This window comes from Rhinolophus hipposideros (genome assembly GCF_964194185.1).
Source record: "Rhinolophus hipposideros genome assembly, chromosome: 9".
NCBI lineage: Eukaryota > Metazoa > Chordata > Mammalia > Chiroptera > Rhinolophidae > Rhinolophus > Rhinolophus hipposideros.
This window is the reverse complement of record NC_138055.1, coordinates 9172622-9192615: the sequence shown is the minus strand read 5'-3', so window position 1 is coordinate 9192615 and position 19994 is coordinate 9172622. Positions and strand designations below refer to the sequence as shown.

The 19994-nt window shown below is 57.6% G+C and overlaps 1 protein-coding gene across 2 annotated transcripts; it reads left to right on the top strand.

Moving 5' to 3' along the window:
• Positions 1-2: 2 nt before the first annotated feature.
• Positions 3-19747, top strand: GGA1 (golgi associated, gamma adaptin ear containing, ARF binding protein 1). 2 transcript variants are annotated; one of them, XM_081061541.1, is made up of 17 exons: positions 3-430; positions 4020-4104; positions 5268-5343; positions 6592-6690; positions 7715-7838; positions 8249-8349; positions 9140-9220; positions 10592-10732; positions 10810-10891; positions 11962-12069; positions 12810-12962; positions 15811-15875; positions 16380-16546; positions 17053-17246; positions 18144-18313; positions 18530-18640; positions 18736-19747. In XM_081061541.1, the coding sequence occupies exons 1-17, from the start codon at positions 388-390 to the stop codon at positions 18844-18846; spliced, it is 1911 nt and encodes a 636-aa protein (XP_080917667.1). In that variant the 5' UTR covers positions 3-387; the 3' UTR covers positions 18847-19747. The 2 variants fall into 2 exon arrangements, with proteins under 2 accessions (XP_080917667.1, XP_080917668.1); XM_081061542.1 differs by lacking the exon at positions 5268-5343.
• Positions 19748-19994: the final 247 nt, after the last annotated feature.

Below are 19994 nucleotides of genomic sequence, written 5' to 3'. Positions count from 1 at the left end.
TCAGAAATATGGCCGCGGAACGTTCTTCCGGAAGCGGTCACAGGCGTCTCTGTGACGCAGAACGAGTTAGAGCGTCCCGCGGGGTTTCCATGGTGCCGTCTTCAACCCCTAGTTCCTCCGCTGCCTCTCTCGCTTGAGCGCCGTGAACGAAAAGGCAGGCGGCAGGTCCCGCCCGCGACGTAGACGTCGCTTGGGTGAGGGGTTGGGCGAGCTGGTGACACTCTAGGTGAGCTCGTTCGCATCTCTATGGTGCCCAGCGCTTGTGTGCGCCGCTCCCGCGCGTCGGGGCGGACGTTGCCCCTTTAATCGGCAGAGGGCGGTGCTGAAGAGGTCCCGCGAGAGCGGCGGGGAGCGGGGGGCGGTGCCGAGGCTGGGGGCCCGTGGCTGATGGAGCACGAGATGGAGCCGGAGACTCTGGAGGCGCGAATCAGTGAGTGTCCGGGAGGGGCGCGGGCCGGACCGGAACCGGAACCGGGGGCACGAGGCGGGCCCCTTCCCGGCGGGGGCGGAGTACGGGGCGCCCCCTCCTCACGCCCCGCCCCCGGCTTGGGAGGGGCGGTGCCCCAAGCCGCGGTCTCCGACCCTGGCGTGAAGGGAGACCCCTCCAGCTGCGCAGCCCAGCCATCCCCTCCCTGGGCGGCGACCACCAGCGGGGAGTGAGCTGCCCTGGACTCTGCGCCCGTAGCCCCCGGAGGGAGAGCTGAGCCTCCAAAGCCCTTCAGGCCCAGATTTCTCCACCCAGCAGCGGACCCCCAAATCATTCACTTGGGCTCCGGGAGGGAGCAAGCAAGTGCAGGGCTGCACCTCAGACGGAAGGAGGGACCCTGCTCCCCCCGGGCTCCGGATTCTCCACTCTAGCTCTGCGTGTGGTGATGACCTTCTGTTCCCTCCTTGAGCCTGCAGCTGCTCGCAGGTCTCTGCTCGTGTTCCTGCCCAGGAAGGGAGGACCCCCGGCCCATGTGATCCCCCAAGCCTTGGCCACACAGTTAGAGACCCCAACCTCCGCAGGCTTGGACGGGCCCGTCTCAGGCTCCAGAAGTGCTTTCCAGTCCTCTGTCACTACCCTCAGCCTCTGCACCCCCAACCAAGACTCCTCTCCCAGCCCTTGCTGAACTTCCTCCGAAGGTCCCTGCACCCCCTCGTCCGAGTCCTCAGAGGCGGCTTCCTGCTCCTCAGGCTTCCCAGTCCTCACGTTTCTACTGTACATTGCTGACATCCCCGCTCCTGGACTGTGCCCCAGAAAGCTGCGGCTTGCTTCTCCCTCGGCTAGTGTTGGACCCATGTCTGTGCCAGGATCTCAGGGAGGCCTGTGCGTCTGCCCCCAGCTCAGCCCCTTGGCCCAGGGAACACCCCTGAGCTCCCCAGGGTGATTTGGGGTCATGGCCAGCCCCCTTTTAAGCCAGTCTTGAGTCGAGTTGAACCCTGTGGTTGGCGTCAGAAACACACCGTCTCCAGGGATGTTTCAGAGTCAGTCTGGCCAGAGGAGAGGGAAGGGGTGGGTGGAAAGGAGCCACCCAGCTGCCATCGAGTCTGTTCCGGAACACCACGCGGGGCCAGGTCTCAGCAGCAACTTGGGAGGATGGGCAGGGCCCTGGCTGACACATTTGAGAGGCTGAAGGTCTTGAGCTCTGGGTGACACCAACCGGTGTCAGGTTTAGCAACAGTGGGGATTTTCTGACAGGCTAAGTCTAGTGTGAGAGACAGAGAGGAATCAGTACACCCGGGCTTGGCAGTGGGCTGGACCCTAATAGATTGGGACTGACAGTGTTTTCTCTTTGTGCCATAAGGAAATTGCAAGCGCCTCCCTTGAGGTGGTTAGAGCTAGAGTAGCTTCTGATGGGTAAATGATGACATCGTCGTCATTACCGTCACTGTGGAGTGCCGCTGGAGTCATGCCCTGTTGTGAAACACCTCCGTCTCTCCCTGGAGGTTTTCTGCCCTGCTGCCTAACAGGGAAAGGGCCCCCCACCCCCACCACGCCCCACAGAGGTAAGAGACCTGGGGGTGGGGCCAGGGCCAGAGAAGTTGGTCAGATCTCCTTGGACCCAGAGGCCCTCCAAGACACACACAGGAGGAAAAAGCTGATGTCTCATGGCTCCACTGTTTCCTCACTGGCTTCTGACTCAGGAGCTGTCTCTAGAACCTCTCTGTCCCCACTCAGACTCACGTGTCTCTGACACTTGAAGGGACTTCCTGTTTCCGAGTCCCCCAGCCGAGTATCATTGAGAGGCTAATGTCCAGCCCCATTCTCCCTTTCTAACTTCAGCCTGGTGTTCCCCAGCTTTTTGCCATGCTGGAGGGCTAGGAGGCAGAGTAGACAGCCACGCTTAATCGTGGGGGTGGGGTGCCTCTTCCTGTTATCCCTGGGTGGTCAGCAGGGCTTCATTTCTCTGAAGGTCTGGCGGGCTCCTCAAGGCTCCTGGAACAGAGATTTGTACCCAGAGAGAGAACGCTTCATTCAGATCTCAGCTCAGCTGTACCAGACGCACACACACTCTTTCTATATCTTCTCCCTACTCTTTTTTTCTTTGTAGCACTTCACACCAGTATACAGTATTTTGTGTGTGTTTGCTTGTCTGGGTGGTCAGTGTTTCTCTTGCTGGGCTGTGAGCTTTAGTAGGGCAGGGATTTTTTTTGTTCACTGCTATGGCCCTAGCACTCAGAATATTTATCAAGTAAATGTGAATCAAATGAATGGCTGCCAGGCACTGGGCTCCAAGGGCTCCGAGCCTCCCGCCACAGTATAATGGGCAGCCATCACATGCTGGGTCTCCAGCTTCCTCCTGTCCACAGATCCTTCTCTGTCCCACCTCCTGGGCTGTGTTCCCTCCCCACCCCCGGCTCAGTGCTCAGGCTTGGGCAAAACTGGCTGGGACAAGGTAAAGCTTGGAGACAGGCTCTGGGGAGATGGTGAAGATCCAGGCCTGGCTGCCCCCACAGCCTTACCCTGCGTGAAGTATTTCATCATCTCAAATCAGTCCATATTTTACTCCAACTTTACAGATGGGGACAAAGGTTCGGGAAAGTTCTGTGATCTACTTAATTGTTGTTGAACCAATGTTTTAGGTGAGGGAAGTGACTGGCCTAATTTACTCCTCCTCCTTGCCATCCCTGCCTGACACCGCTGAGCCCTCATTCGTTCATTTGTCGGGGGAGACGGGCATGCACACAAGTGGCTGGGATGCAGCGCAATAGCAGGCTTGGGCCCATGATGAAGGTCAGGTCTGAGGGATACAGAAGAGAAAGCTGACCCAGCAGTGCCAACCTGGGCAGGAGTGGGGGTTAGGAAGACTTCCTGGAGGAGGCGACACCTGAGCTGCACTTCTCACCAAGGCCCTTCATGCTTTGACCTGTGCTCACTTATGCCCATCTCTTCTCATACAGCCCTTGAGCTGTTCAAAGGCACGCAGACCCAATCTGCTTAACTTCCTCCAGCCCCTGCTCATATTGCCTCTTCCAGGCAGCCTCCTCTGACACCAGGCTCAACTGAGTCCCCTCCTCCAGTCCCCATGGCTCCTTCGCCTGCCTCTGTCTCATTGTATTGAGAACCTAGCTTCCCGTGGCCCACTTCCCAGCTAGGCAGCTCCTTGAGGGAGGAGCTATGGCTTTTTTTCCCCTACCTCTGGATTTCTTCTGAGCATAAATTCTAGGAGAATTATGGGGACACTGTTTCCAGGAGCAGGATCAGAGGAGGTGTGGTGGGACATGGCCAGTATACAGCGATAAGGGTGGAGCAGCAAGGAGTAGGGGGATGACCCCTGAGCACAGTGGGTGAAAGTGGGGCCTTTTGGGGAGAAACTGTGAGGAGAAGCCAGTAGACAGGAACTCATCTGTCCACTGACTTGACTGAAACAACAGCTCTCGGATCTTAATACTGACATAACAGGAAGTCCAGGGAGGCCTTTCTGTGTGCTCAGTCATACGCCCTGCCCCCCACTGACCAAGTCCTACTGGGAGTAGGGAGTGGGAGAGGCAGGGATTCCTTTGCCAGGCCACACTGGCCCTCTCTCCTCCTACAGACAGAGCCACGAACCCCCTGAACAAGGAGCTGAACTGGGCCAGCATCAATGGCTTCTGTGAGCAGCTCAACGAGGACTTCGAGGGGTAGGTGGCCTCTCCCTCTTTTGCTCATACTTGACAAGATCCACTGCCGTACACAGTCCAGACCCCGGCCTCAGGCAGAGACACGGGTGGGTTGGGACCCAGTTTCCATTCTTAATGTGCTCACAAGTAGATGATGGTGGGCACTCTGTGCTGAGTGCTGCTTGTGTGAGCCACCTTCTGAGGTGGGCCTCGATGGACCCATTTTACAGGTGAAGAAACTGAGGCTCAGGGGACTCAGCCGTTGTCCCAAGTTCTCGCAGGGAAAAAATGGTCGTCCTGGGTTTGCCCCAGTACACGTCTTTGGCTCCACACAGACTTGGACTAGCCTGTCAGGGGTCTTGGGGTAGACGTGTTGGCAAGCTCCCTGCATGGTGTTGAAGTTTGGGGTACTCAGCTCAGCGTGCTTCACCTCCACTGCACCTCCCCCGGTACAGCATTCCACTCAGGGAGGCCATGCAGGCAGTGTGACGTATGTGCTCTGGAGTCTGGCTGCTTGGGTGCAACTCCCATCCCCTCTGTTAGCTGAGTCACCTTGGGCAGGTAATTGAATCCCTCTAAGCCTCCATTCCTTCAACTATAAAGTGGGATATTAGTGCTGCCTACCGTGGAGGGCTCTTATGAGTGTGGCAGGAAAATGCACGTGGGGCACCTCGCACGTCATAAGCACTCAGTACATGTTAGCTCTTACTGGCACTCGTGACACGTCTTTCATGATCGGCTAGACAATATCACCACCTCCACCAGGAAGCAGCTCTCATTTCCCCCACTAGAATGTCCTGTGCCGCCTTGAGTTCCCAGGAGCTATGTCTGCCCATCTGTCCTGGTACATTGTCATGTTCTGCTCCCAGACTGGTCCCTTGAAGGTCATCTGTCTGTACTTGCCTCTGTGGCAAGCCAAGGACACGGCAGGTCAGTTCTCAGTAAAGCTGGCCAAGGGGCTGAGCTCATGCCTTTTGAAGGTCTCCGGCCTGCACTCCCTGCCTGGCCCTGCCCTGTCATGCCACAATCTCCAGCCCCATCTGTGATCCAGAGAGAGAGCTGGGCCTTTGCATCTACCCTGCAGAAGCCACTGAGGGCTGCAGCCCCAGCAGGATAGTGAGGCAGCTCTCCCCTTGAGTGCCTGGGCTCTGTGGCTATTCTGGCTGTCTGTTCCTCTCACCTAGGCCTCCACTTGCCACCCGGCTATTGGCCCACAAGATCCAGTCCCCACAGGAATGGGAGGCGATCCAGGCCCTGACGGTGAGAAGGGGAAAGTGGGTGCCAGCCATCCCCAAACCACACGATAGCACCAGGGAGGCCAAGACTGAGGTTTTTGGGGTCCCATTGGGCTTTTTAGAGCCCAAGGGTGTTGTGCCCAAGTAGCCTAGAATGGGAGACTGGGCCAGCCCCTGAAGGTCCTGCGGCAACCAGTGGGCTGGTTTCCCATCCCAGACTTTGCATAGCTGGGGAGGGAAGCCCCCAGGGCCATCTGGCCCAGGGATTCCCCACCTCAGTGGTGCATCAAATGTCCAGGAGGCTGGTTAAACATAATGAATCAGAGCCCTACCCCACACCTCCTGAATCAGAATTCCTGCAGTACCTCCAGGAATCTGCATGTTTACAAAGCTCCCAGGTGCATTGCAGAGCCAGCCCAGCCCATCGGTGGTCTCCAGACACAGGGCAGCCCTGTCTTTCCCACGGCGGGTACAAGGGGTGATGCCTGGGCTTGGGCAGGAGGTTTCGAAGCTGTGCCAGGAGCAGAATAAGGGGGTGCACTGTGTCCCCCAAGCATGGGCCACATAGCTACAACCATATAGCAAAGCTGAGTAGGTGGTGGTAGGTAAACAGTTTTCCTTTTTTTTTTTTTTTTAAATTTTTATTGGCTATATTGGGGAACAGTGTGTTTCTCCAGGGCCCATCAGCTCCAAGTCATTGTCCTTCAGTGTAGTTGTGGAGGGCGCAGCTCAGCTCCAAGTCTAGTCACCGCCTTCAATCTTAGTTGCAGAGGGCGCAGCCCACCATCCCATGTGGGAATCGAACCAGTAATCTTGTTGAGAGCTCACGCTCTAACCAACTGAGCCATCTGGCCACCCCCAATTTTCCTTGTAATAGTTATGTATTTCTCTTAACACGTTAGGTTTTTTGTTTTTGTGTTTTCTCAAATACACCCTAGTCCTATGATTTCACAGATAGGCCACGGTAAATGGTGCCTATTTAAGTTTCAAAAAACAATCAGAGGAATATAATGTAATTTACAAGTGGTGTTCAGAAGAGGCCAAGCCGCCGAGGCGTTACAGCAGTGCTGCACGTGGGGCATTGCCCCGCCGCACCCTCCGGGGTGGTGATCAGTCTCAGGGGCATCTGAACCTCAGAATCCTCTTGTCTTCATGAGTCACTTTCTCCCTTATAAATGCCCATCTCTGGGCTTCTGGGCCCTGGCTGAGGTGTGGGAGGGAGGCTGCCTCCTCTGATCCTCCCTGGGGATCCCTGTACCCCACCTCCCCCCAGGTGCTGGAAACATGCATGAAGAGCTGCGGCAGGAGGTTCCACGACGAGGTGGGCAAGTTCCGCTTTCTCAACGAGCTCATCAAGGTCGTCTCTCCCAAGGTGGGTTCTACCAGGCCCGAGCTCAGACCCGCACTATCAGACGGGTGATGGACTGCCTCATTCTGGGGCTTCCCACTGGCCTTCCTGCTTCTACTGCTGCCTCAGCCCCCATTAGAACTCTGACCTGGCACAAACGCAGACCTTTTCTCCAGGTCCCTTCACACAGTTGAGTCCAGGACAGCTGGTTTCTAGGAAGAGTGCTTCCGCTGAGTGGTGGCAGCGCACTCTGGAGTTGCTCAGAACTTGGGAAGTGCCCAGCAAGCACTGTTCTGGCTCTGAGATCTCCCCCTGCATGCCCCACCTGGGTCTCTGGGTCTGTAGTGGAAGGTCTCCCTGTCCCCACCTCACGAGAGTGGCCCCCTTGTGACCTTGGATGCTGAGGCCTCAAACCTGAGTGATGGAGCCTGCTGGTTGCAGATGGGCCACCCCCCTGGTTTTGCCCGAGGAGCCCTCCCATAGGGCATGGGCATGTTCGGTGCCCCTTGGTTGAAGCCCTACCCCCTTCATCCTTCCTCAGACCCACTGACCAGAGCAGCTGAATGACCCAGCATGCCCCCCATTCTCCTCCCAGAAGGTGACTGGTGTGAGAGCCAATTTTCTCAGCCTCGTTTGCTGCTGGGGACTGGGTAGGGCCCAAGGCTGAGAAGTTCCACAGCTGCCCCTTCCCTGGTCAGCCCGGAGCCTGGTGGCTCCTCCTTCCTGAGGTCACAGAGTTAAGCCTTAATGTGAGCTGGTCATGAGTGGGTCCAGGGCTGTGCCTTAGCTGTGCCTGCTCTACGTCCTCATCCTGGTAGCACTGCTGTCGTTCCCGTCTTACCAATGGGGAAACTGAGGCACACAGGGCCGGCACAGCTAGTGATGACAGAGCTAGCAGGTGAGCTCTGTCTGTGCCAGGCTGGTAGGGTGGGCTGTGAGGGCCCTGTAGGCCAAGTTCTGAGGGAGTTCTGGGGAGACAGCCAAGTTGGGGCTGCAGCGAGTGGGGCCAGGCAATGTCAAAGGTCTCTCCTCCCCTCGTTCTTTGAAGTACCTGGGCTCTCGGACATCAGAGAAGGTGAAGAACAAGGTCTTGGAGCTCCTGTACAGCTGGACGGTCAGCCTGCCTGAGGAAGTGAAGATCGCAGAGGCCTACCAGATGCTGAAGAAGCAAGGTGAGGCCCCAGAGCTCGGGGTCGGCCGGCGCCTCCTCCCTCCTCCCTGAGCTGAGTTCCGGGGCTCTGGCAGCAAGGGCATGGCTCTGCCCTTTCACTTCTTAAGAACAGTGAGGCCTTTTTGTGTCCCTGTCTGAGGCCAGCTTGGGTGGAGAGAAGATAGGTTTGGGTCACGCTTCCCCTCAAAGTGGCCCCTGTGGAGTGTCCTCAAAATATGGGTGCCTACACTCTCTCCCATGCAATTTGACATGATACGTCAGGAGCAGGCCCTGGCCCACCAACGTCCAAAGCCAGCACGCTGGAGAAAGACTGCCTTCCAGCTTCCATTCTCCACTTACCTGGCCTTGTCCCCATCTCACCCCCTGGGCCCGGGCCCTGTTCACAGCCTTCCCACCACCCATCTACTCTAGGGATTGTGAAGTCGGACCCCAAACTTCCAGATGACGCCATCTTTCCCCTTCCTCCTCCACGGCCCAAGAATGTGATCTTTGAAGACGAGGAGAAATCCAAGGTGAGGCTCCAAGGAAAGGTAGATGAGGGCTCCAGGGCCCGCTTAGGGGTCAGTGAATGCCAGCCCCTGGCCTTCCTGTCCTTGGAATCACTGGTGAGTGTGTGAGAAACCCAGGTTCCTGAGCCATCCCTGGAGATTCTGGCTGAAGGCCCAGGAAATCCTGATGGGCCCGTGTAGAAGCCTGGGCCCTTGTATAGAAGCTCAGGATTGTCACAGCCACTGTACTGGGTGACAGGCACCATTTGTTGAGCTCTTACTGCATGCTCCCCATACAGTGCCCCTGTGTTTAATAAACACGAGTGCCTGGTGCCCCTGGCGTTGGTTTGAGGGCATTTTATAGGTTGACCAGGAATGTGCGTATCTTTGCGTCTTTGACCCTTTCAACAATAATTTCATGAGCTTTTTGTTAAAGAAGCATGTGCTCATATGAACAAGAAATGAAACAGCACAGATGAAGGTAAGATAAAAAGTAATAAAAGCTTCTCTACCCAGTTGAGTCCCAAAGGGTAAGCACTGTTAAGTTTTTTGTCTATCCTTCCAGAAAGGTTCTCTAATGCTAGTAATACAATGTTTTGCACTATTTGTTGAGAACTTATTTCTGCCGGTCGCTGTGGGGAGCACTTACGTAGAGTGTCTCAGTTGTCCTGTGGCTACCCCATTAGGTGTCAGTACATTCTCACCATTCTATGGATTAGTTAGGAAAGTTACATCCCGCAGCCAGGAAGTGGGAGCCAGACATGCCTCCAGGCCCAGGTCCTGCCAGCACGGTCATGCTCCTCTGTCTCCGTAGATGCTGGCCCGCCTGCTGAAGAGCTCCCACCCCGAGGACCTCCGAGCGGCCAACAAACTCATCAAGGAGATGGTGCAAGAGGTGATGGCTGAGCCCAGAGCGCAGGGAGGAGGCGGGATGGGGTTGTGTGTGTGCGTACGAGGAACCCCGCAGTGACCCAGCTGAAGGGCTGTCACCGCAGCGAAAGAGCTGACTTAACTGTGGGCAACCCCAGTGGGCTGAGCCTGGACCACCGTGTAGAGGGGAGAATTGCCCACAGCGGAGCTCATCTGCCCCGCATGGGCTCTGAGAGGCTCACTACCTCTTCCATGAAAGTTAGGGATATGTTAGGCTTTACTGTATTCGAAGTGTGTGTGTGTGGAGAGAGAATAATATATATTTGATTTATAAATAAATACAGATGCTCCTTGACTTACGATGAGATTACATCCCAATAAACCCATCATAAGTTGAAAATATTTTAAATCAAAATGCATTTAATACACCGAACCTACTGAACATTATAACTTACCAAGCCTAGCTTAAAAATGCTCCGAACACTTACATTAGCATGCAGTTGGGCAAAATCATCCAACACAAAGCCTACTTTATTAAAAAATGTTGACTACCTCTTGTAATTCATTATGCATATCACTTCTGCACCACCGTAAAGTCAAAAAATCATAAGTTGAACCATCATAAGTCAGGGACCGGTGTATATATAGGTCATGGGTGCATGCTGAAACATTTTTTTACTGACAAAGGTGAGTCATCAAAAAAATTTGCAGCCTAGAGACCCAGAGGGCAGAAGTTCTGGGTTGTCTCTTAAAGGTGGTCTGCATGCTCTGAGAGCCAAGAGAAAGTCAAGGGTGCCCCCTCGCAAGGAGGGTGGTATATCGGACTGCACAGCACAAGTCCACCTGTCATCCCTCAAGGGAGGAACCTGCGTAGAGTGGCCACGGTAGCAGAGGTGGCACCTCCTGCAGCTGCCTTTCAAGGCCATAAGCTCCCCACTATTCGCCAGGCACCGGCAGACACTGAGGAGCTCACTGCACTAGTTTCTAGGTTGCGACTGGTGACCACTAAGATCCCCTTTCAGGGGACAAACACGAGAAAGGCGAGTCGTGTAGAACCACAAGTCTAGGCCTGGACCCTGGTCCTGCAGAATCACTGGCGAGTGTGTGAGAAACCCAGGTTTCTGAGCCATCCCTGGAGATTCTGGCTGAAGGCCCAGGAAGTCCTGATGGGCCCGTGTAGAAGCCTGGGCCCAGGGGGTGTTGATTGGAGGAAAAGAAGCAAACGGGGTTGGCTGAGGGCTTCTTGGACCAGAGTGCCCTACCCTGGGCATAAGTTGGGCACTTAGCAGCATCTGACCTCACACTCAGCCACAGACATTGTCCAGAGTGGTGTGGGCCTGGCTCAGGGCTGGGCCTGACCGGGCCTCTCGGGAGCCATTTGCCGATGCCTCCCCAGGACCAGAAGCGGATGGAGAAAATCTCGAAGAGGGTGAGTGCCATCGAGGAGGTGAACAACAATGTGAAGCTGCTGACAGAGATGGTGATGAGCCACAGCCAGGGCGGCGCTGCGGCCCACAGCAGCGAGGACCTCATGAAGGTGCGCCTTTCTCCGCCCTGTCCTGGTCCACTCCCGGACCCCTGCCAGCTCTGACCCGCCTACCCTACTGCCCCCAGGAACTGTACCAGCGCTGTGAGCGAATGCGGCCCACACTCTTCCGACTGGCCAGTGACACAGAGGACAATGACGAGGCCTTAGGTGAGCCCCTGGTAGAGCTGGCCCCATGGGCCCTGCACCTCCTCCCCTCTGCCCTTTCCACCCTTCTGAGTGTGTGTAGTTGGAAGGAGCTACCACCAGGGGGCCCCATTCTCTAGCACTGACCTTGGCTTTCTCCAAGTTGAAAGTGGAGAATGGGAGCTGTCCTGGCTGAGAGACCCTCTGGGCCAAGCCTCTTCGCATATACCTCGTTTACTGCCTTACAAGCTACATAGGAGGGGAAATTGTTCCCATTTTACAGCTGGGCTAAGGGAGGGGAGTGATTGCCCAGATCACAGAGCAAAACAGTGGCAACACCAGGGTAGAGCAGGGCTCTCTCCCTGCAGATGCTGCCTCCCTGGTAAGGGCTACAAACAGAGTGGATCCCACAGGCCTGAGCAATTCCAGAGCTGGGCCCTGTGGCTTCTGCTAGGGCCGTAGAGCAGGTTCTCGTCCTGTCCTCTATACACATTAGCAGGGTCTCGAGGGCAGCGGTCTGGGTACCATCTTAGCCCCTCATTCAGCAGGAGCTCACTGAGCGCCTCCCACTCCCTGCCCAAGAGGTTCGCTGCCCAGGCCCCCAAAGAGGTGATATTGACAAGGGCCAAGTACATGGCAGGCACTGTTCTAGGCCCTCAGGCATATGAAAATCATCAAAATTGACAAAAGCCCTAACCTCCTGGAGCTTGTAGCCTAATGAGAGGAGACAGACAATAAACCCAGGAGTGAGCAGTGGCCGTTTGTCAGGTGGTGCTAAGTGACGGGGAGAAAAACAAGCAATCGCATAGTACGGGGGTTAGGTTAGGGACGGCCTCTCTCAAGTGACTTTTGGGTGAAGGCAGGAAGGGATCTGGCCATGCAGAGATCTGGGGGTATCCAGAAAGCAGAGCCTGTGTGGAGGCTGGCAGCCGAAGCACGCCCGGGGCAGGCCCGGGGAAGTTCGGAGGAGACAGTGGACAAGGTGAGAACAGAGGGCTTCCGTCTGAGTAGGTGAGATGCATTTGGGGTGCTCATGTGCCCCCGAGGCCCTCAACACCCCTTCCCGTTGGCCTCTCCCCTCCTGCCCGTTCCAGCGGAGATCCTGCAGGCCAACGACAGCCTCACTCAGGTGATCAAGCTGTACAAGCAGCTGGTACGAGGAGAGGAGGTGGATGGTGACGCGGCTGCCGGCTGCATCCCCGGTGAGGAGGTGGCACGAGAGCTGGGGCGGGGGGACCTCAGGCTGGAGGGACACGGAGAACCAGGGTGAGGTGCTGGTCCCAGAGCTGGTAGCCGTGACTGCCAGGGGAACCCTGGCCCCTTCAGATGGGGAAGGCCCCCAGGGAGAGAGCTGGGGGCGAAGTCTGCCAAGCCTGCAGCTGTGGGGCGGGGAGGACGTCTGGCTGTGGGACGGAGCGGGAGGGAGCGGAGAGTTTGGCAAGGACAAACAGAAGAAAGAAGACCTTTCACTTGACAAATCAGGCACCTGTTGTGCGGGGCTAATTGACACCCCCAAGGCTTAAATTAGTTTAATTATCAGAAAGCAGGAGGGAGGGTTTGACACATAAACACTCAGACTCAGCTTCAATAAGGGTAAAATGACAGCTCTGGGGACTGCAGAGAGGTTAGAATCGGCCCTCTTGGGGGGAAGTGGGGATGGGGAACTGCACAGAAGCAGCAGAGTTTAAGCGGAGCCTTGAAGGATGGGAGGCAATTCGCCAAGTAGAGAGAAGAAGGAAATCGATTCCAAACAGAAGGAACACCATGTGCTAAAGAAGACCTGGTGGGCAGCTTTGGGGGCAAGAGCCGTGTGGCCAAGGAGAGGGGAGCAGGAGGGTTGTGAAGTACGGGGGACAGTTTGCTGCCCCTCAACCTCCCCATGGACTCTGAGAGCCTGAGTGTCCTCCCCCAGGACTTGCCTGACTCTCCTTTCCCACCCCAGGGAGCACCTCGGCCCTGTTGGACCTCTCAGGCCTGGATCTCCCTCCTGCGGGCACCACCTACCCAGCCATGCCCACCTGCCCTGGTAACCAGGCCAGCCCTGAGCAACCCAGCACCTCCATCTCCCTGCTTGATGATGAGCTCATGTCTCTGGGTGAGGAAGGGGCCAGGCCCAGAGGGGGGCGGCGCGGCCACACATGCAGCTTACAGAGCATGGTCAGGTCGGCGTGTCACTCCTCCCACAGGACTGTGCAGCACACGGGGTGCGCTTAAGGCCCGTTCCCCGCTGAGGAAACTGAGGCTCGGAATCAAGGAGCTTGTGCAGGATCACACTGTCAAAGCATGAGGTTGGCCAGGCCCTAAACCTGATCAGCCAGCAACACCCAGGCTCCAGGGGAAAACGGGGTTTCCCTGCAGCAGGTTAGAGCCTAGACCCAGATGCTGCCCAGGCCAAAGTTCAGCAGTTTCCACACCCACTGAGAGGAAGAGGGGGAGAACTCTGCTCTGCATGCAGCTTACCCAGGAGCTCCAGGGAAGCTGATACCAGAGCGTGAGGCACTCTGTGACCCAAGCTGGTCCTGGGCCAGGCCTGTGTCACTACAGGGCGGGGTCAGGGCTCCAGAGCCTGACAGGGAACCAGGCTCACCCCTGAGGAAGAAGCAGAGGGCGCCAGCCAGCCACACAGTTTTGGGGTTTCCAACTTTAAACGCTTAGAAGCAGGAAGGCGCTAATAGCAACCTCCCCATAATGGCCCTGAAGTTATAAAAATAGATGGTTAGGCTCTGACAGAGAAATATGTGGGGAAACCAAGAGTCAGACTGTTCTTCTGAGGCAGTTCTGAGGTAAAAACCAAACCTGAGGGACTCCAAGAAGGTGTTCCGGGGTCCCAGGTGGGCCAGCCCTGCATTTAAGGGTCCTGCCCTAACCACTGCTGCTGCTGTGCGGTTCTGTCTTAGCCCACCACCCTCCCTCCCCCACCACATGAGATGGGTGCTGTCAACATCCCCGTTTTACAGATGCGAGAGCAAGGCTCAGAAAGGCTGGGTGACTTGCCCAAAGAGGGCGCCAGGGTTTGGACAAGGCACTCTGATTCTGAAGCCTCCCTCTGAGTCTCTCTGCTGCTCTGACTCAGCTCCCCAGCCAGGAAAGGGAAATGAGAGACGTGGGAAGAGGGGAACAGTGGAGCAGGTCGAGTTCCCCTCAGCGGGCCCGTCAGCGGGCATCCTCCCTAGGAGGGTCTGTCCACAGGGTGTCCATGGGCCACTTACAAGTCCCACCCACCTGCCCCCTCATTTAGGGCCCGGGCCCATTCAGGGCCCCTGACCCTGTTTTACAGAGAGGTAAAGGAGAGCAGTGACAGGAAAGCGCACGCAGGCTCATCTTCCCCCACAGAGCCAGGAGCAGGCAGGCGGCAGCTACTTGACTGGGCAGCTGGGGTGTGTGGCCACGCCTCGCAGCAAGTGACTGGCACAGCCACCTCCTCGAGGTGTGCTTTGCATTTCCTGTCCCCGAGTTGCTTCAGCAAAGCCCTGAGCCTCCAGCTACCTCTGGTTTCTTCTCAAAGGCAATGAAAATGTGGAAACAGGAACCAGAAGTGCCAGGGCAGCACCTACCCTGCTCTGGGGAGTGGAGGAAGCCTTGGGACCACAAAGGGGACTTGTTGGGGTTGTGGGGGGGGCTTGTCCTAACCGGTTCTCTGTGGCAGGAAAGGTGAGGGGTGTGGGGCAGGATAGGCAGTGAGGACTTCCTGTCTGTCAGGGTGTTCTGGTGGTGTTGAAGCACTTCATCTGATTTGTCTAATTCATACCCACAGCAGTCCTCTGATGTACATGCTGCTGTTGTCTCCGTTTTCCAGCTGAGGCACAGGGAGGTTGTCACCAGCCCAGGGTGACGTAGCTAAGTGGCAGGGCTGTATTCAAACTCCAGCTATTAGGCCGTGTGTTGTCCAAGTCCGGACTCTGCCACTTCGCAGCTGCGTGACCTTGGGCAGGTACTTAAGCCCTCTGAGCACCTGTGTCTTCATCCCTAAAAGAGGGGTGAGAGCTCCACGTCTACTTTCTAAGGTTGTTTGAGGATTAAGTGGGACCCACGTCTGAAGTGTCTGACACATCAAGGGATGTAAGAAATGGTAGGAGTTACCACCCTGCTGTCCCTGGTCTCAGAACTGTGTCCAGAGGAGAAGAGCCGATAATCACAGCCACCTCTGCCTTACTTTGCCTGTCAGGTAGCACTCCAGGCTGGACATCACTTATTCAGGGTTTGGTAGAAACAGGGTAAGTTGTCTTATCTCGGTAAAATCTGGGCTGAACTTGGCTAGGTGTGTGTTTCAGGGCAGGCAGCGGTCAGACTGGTTGGTGATCTGCCGCCTTCTACCGACCAGCAGGCTGATGAGCAGGACCTTCCTGGTGTAAAAGGCCTGTAGCTCTCCCTGGCACCAGTCAGCCAGCCTTGTTGGCACGTGCCAGGGCAGATGGGGCCTTCAGAGTCCAACCCTGCATTGTGCACGTGGGGCCACTGCGGCCCAGCCAGCCCCTCGCCCGTGACTGCTCTGCTTCTGGGGCAGGCCTGGGCCCCGGGCCCCGTTCACTGCACCACAGTGCTCAGAGGGCGTCCCTCCAGTCGGTCACACACACACACCCCAACCCACCCCATCCCCAGCAGCTGCCAGCTGACGAACGAAGTTGAAAGTCCTGTCTATAGCTGAGTTGACTTCTGAGCAGCAAGAGAGGAAGCATGTGTGGGCCTGGGGAATGGGCTGTCAGAATCTTTGCTTTCTACTTCTGCTCTGCCACTGAAAGAGCTTCTGCTCTTCTCACTTCTGCTCAGCTCACTGAAAGAGCTGAAGTGGGGTTTTTTTCCCCTTTGAGTTGAGCCTCTCTGAGTAGGGGAGGTGGGGGGAGGGTAGGAGCCTGGGAACCCCAACCCAGCGCACACAGTCCCCCCAGCTCTATTGCCTCTGCTCAGGGATCCAGCTCCTTTACCTCTGCCTTGTTTTCCTGCAGGCCTAAGTGACCCCACACCCCCTTCAGGGCCAAGCTTGGATGGTGCTGGATGGAACAGCTTCCAGGTAGGAGGGGCCAGGAACTAGCCTAACCTGTCCTGGAGGCAGGGCAACTGGGACAGGCATCCTGAGGAGCCAATGAGAGGAGAGATGGGCAAGGCCATGGGGCGGGGGCTGGCCCAAGGGGCTGAGGTACCCATTGCATGGAGGGAGACAGATAGTCCTTCCTTCCTTACCTCCCCGCCACTCTCCCAGCCAGTCCCAGCCTTGGGCCTCCCTTGGGTTGAAATGGGGGTTCCTTGTTCCTTTTCTCTTAAGGGGGACTTTTGAGGTCCCTGGAATGCGATGGTTTCTAGACTAGGACCCCAGACCAGGCCCCACCCACTGGAGGCCCTGTTGTGAGAGGGGTTGGGCCCAGCAGGAACGTGGTCCCCATCCCTGCTGCTTCTTCCCTCAGATGTCACCTGCAGGGAGGGGAAGGGGCCTCCTTTTCAGTACCTTTTGAGCTCAAGACAAAGGACATCTTTTCAGCACCACCCCACCTACCTGCATCCTTTGTCTGCCCAACAGTCATCTGATGGCACAGAAGCCCCAGCCTCTCCTCCAGCCCCCAGCTCGGATAGTCGGCCCCCAACACAGACGTCCCTGCCGGGGAGCAGTGGTCTGGATGACCTGGACCTGCTGGGAAAGACCCTCCTGCAGCAGTCACTGCCTCCGGAGTCCCAACAAATGCGGTGGTGAGGGCGCACCCTGGCTGGCATGAGGGAGCTCTCCCTGTCCCCACACCTAGCAGCGGCTCCTGGGCTTTCCACGGCCCAGCGCCTGCCCCAGTCCGTCAGGCAGTGGCCCAGTGATCTTTGGTTTCTCTGAGCAATGGCTGCGGACCATCACTGCGCTAAGCGCTGCCCTGGGCTCAAAGGACAGTGACCAAGGGAGGTGCAGGGCCTGTCCGACAGAGCGTGGAGTTTAGGAGAGAAAGGGGGTCTGTGCCTCACTCAGACGCCCTCCCCGAGGCATCCCAGCGCCTGGGAAAGATGGAAAGTCCGGAAGGCCAGCCGTGAGGAAGACACTGAGCCCGAGTGGGCTTGGGGGTGGGAGATGGGGTGGAGCGCAAGAGCGGCCTGTTTACAAGATGAAGAAACCAAGGTCAAGAGGCAGGAAGGTGTCAGAGACGGTCAGGAGCCCAGCCTTTCCTGTGCCCGTGATCCCTTGGCCACCTCTCAATGCACTATCCCCCAATAAGGGAGAAGCAGCAGCCAGCCCCCCGGCTCACACTCCGGGACCTGCAGAATAAAAGCAGCGGCAGCTCGCCCAGCTCCAGTGCCGGTGGCCTCCTCCACACTGTGTCCCCTGAGCCCCCGGGGCCTCCGCAGCAGCCCACGCAGACAGAGCTCTCGCTGGCCAACATTACTGTGCCCCTGGAGTCCATCAAACCCAGTGAGTGGGGTGAGGGCACGGGCGGGGACGGCTAGGTCGCTCAGCTCGCTGTCCAGCACCACCCACCTCTTCACCCCGCTGGGAGCTCTTCCTGGGGGAGCAGGTGGGAAAACGGGGCTCTTCCAGTCCTGCCACTGCCTGGCTCAGCAGCTAGCTCTGGTCACGACCTTTCCCCTTTCCAGCTCTCAGTTTCCTCATCTGCGGTCTCGAAACCCCTGTATAAACTCAAGGGTTACACAGGCAAGAGGACTTCCTATGATGGTCCCTGGCCCATCCCTCCCCAGGAAGGCAGGGCCAGGACGCAGAGGTTTGGGGTCTCCCCAAGATCACAGAACTGAACCAGGTCCAGGTCTGGGCTTCCCCCACCCAGGAGCAATAGAGGGGCCACTGGCAGCACCAGACCCTGCACAGACAGATGAAGACGGGCCAAGCTTCTCGGGCTCGTCCATCTGGAGAGCTCACTGTGACCGAGGGCGTCACACCCTCAGTGCCTCCGAGAGGTAATGGTACCCCTATCTTACCAGTAAGGAAGACCCTGAGCTCAGACCAGTGGAGTGACTGGACCAGGGTCACACAGTGAGAGCGGGACCCCAGCTCACCCACAGTCCTTCACTCCGGCATCCAGGAAGCAGCCACATGGCATTGGGGGAGCCCCGACTGGGCTCAGTTCCAGGCTGGCTATCTCGCTTGTGCCATCACTCCCGAAGTTGATATGTCCCGTCTGGGTGCATCTGAACCCCTGACTACACTGCACCCAAGGTCGAGGCAAGGACCTAAGTTTGGATTTGTTGTTTCGCAGCCGAGCAGCGAGAGCCTGATGTGAGCCAGATGGGGGGAGCTGGTCAGATGTGCTTAGCCTGGCACCACCCGTCACCCTCTCCCTTTCTCCCCTGCCAGGCAGCATCTTGCCGGTAACCGTGTACGACCAGCATGGCTTCCGGGTCCTCTTCCACTTCGCCCGAGACCCACTTCCCAGGCGCTCAGACGTGCTGGTGGTGGTGGTGTCTATGCTGAGTACCGCCCCCCAGCCCATCCGCAACATCGTTTTCCAGTCAGCTGTCCCCAAGGTGACATGGGCGTTCCTCCCTTTTCTCAGGGCCGGATGGGGGGCCAGCTGGGAGCAGGGTTTTTCTCTCTTTCTGGGGAGTCAGGGTAGAAGGGAACCCAAGAACAGCCCCAGGCCCCCCAGAGGACAATCCGGTGGGCAGGCTAGGCCTGGTTCCTCAGGACATCGGGACGAGAAGCCAGGACCAGCTGTGCCCATCCTGCCCTCCTGTACACAGGTCATGAAAGTGAAGCTGCAGCCACCGTCAGGCACCGAGCTGCCAGCATTCAACCCTATCGTCCACCCCTCAGCTATCACCCAAGTCCTGCTCCTCGCCAACCCCCAGAAGGTGAGGGGCCCAGCTGTGACAGGGCACTGCTGTGGGGGGCGGGGTCAGCCTCTTCTCCACCTCTGACCCTTCTACCTTCACCATCTCTGCCCCAGGAGAAGGTTCGTCTCCGCTACAAGCTCCTCTTCACCATGGGCGACCAGACCTACAACGAGATGGGGGATGTGGACCAGTTCCCCCCACCTGAGACCTGGGGGAGCCTCTAGAACAGACAGGGGAAGGGGAGAGGAGGAGGGGGCAATGGGACTGGCCCCTGGCTAGCCTGTGTGGGAGACTATGGTGGCCTGAAACACCCTTTGTCCCCATGGCCATAGCCCCTGTGCCTGGTGCTTCTCCCCTCACCCCTGCCGCCCCCTCCTTTCACCCCTCCCCTGCTGAGCCAAACCCAGTGGAAGGCTGGGCCTGGGTTTGCACTGCTGGGGACCTTCACCACAGGTGGGAGCCTGGAGTAGGGAAGTCCTACATGGCCCTGGAAGGACTTGGGGTCGTTGGGAGAAGCATGGCTGTTGGGCAAGGGCCAGGACCTCAGACCTAGCCCCAACCCCAGCCTGGGGTGGGGTCATCCCCGCCTGTCTCTTATGCCTTATGGGAAGGCCCAGCCATAACTTGGGGGCCATGCTGGAGCCGGGGACTGGCTCAGGCCTCCTTCATAGGAACCGGGTGACTGAGGGGGTGATGCCTGCACCCCCAGCTGTTTGCACTCTCTGGTGTGTGGTTTGACTCTCAGCTTTTCTTTCTGAGTTGCCCTGTGGTCACCAGCTCAGGGGGCCTACTTGGGGGAGCCCCACCCGTCCCCTATTCCTCCTGGGGGTCTCCCTCCACCTGCCTGGCCCCTTTGCTGTAGGCCTCCTGAGGGGCTGTGGGGGCTGTGTGACTGCTAGACCAAGGGTCATGCCAGAGACGAGTGGCCCCAACTGGGGGCCCGGGGCTTCTGACCAAGGGAGGTCCTGCACTGGAGTTCTCAGTGTCTCCTTCCTTCATTGGCCTCTGCTGGGGCCTCCTGTGGGCATCTCACCTCTGTCCGTCCACCTGTCCATGGGCAGAAGTGGGTCATTGTGTGAGTGAGAGCAGGAGTATTTATGGAAATAAAACGTCCTTTTTCCTGGACCAGCTGCTCTTGTGGCCCTTCTGAGGTGGAGGGAGACAGGAAGGGTCCAGGAGTGGGAGGTCCCCGGGGCTGCTGTGCAGACCTCTCTCTGCCTCTGTCTTTGGATGTCAGGCCCTGGCTCTTTCCCCACTCACCCCTGAGCCCTACACAGGAAGAGGCCCTGCTTGGGGGCCTGTGGCTGGTGCTGAGTCACTAGAGAGGGCTCAGGGCTGTGGCGGGCCCAAAGCCATCCCAGCTGGAAGTGAG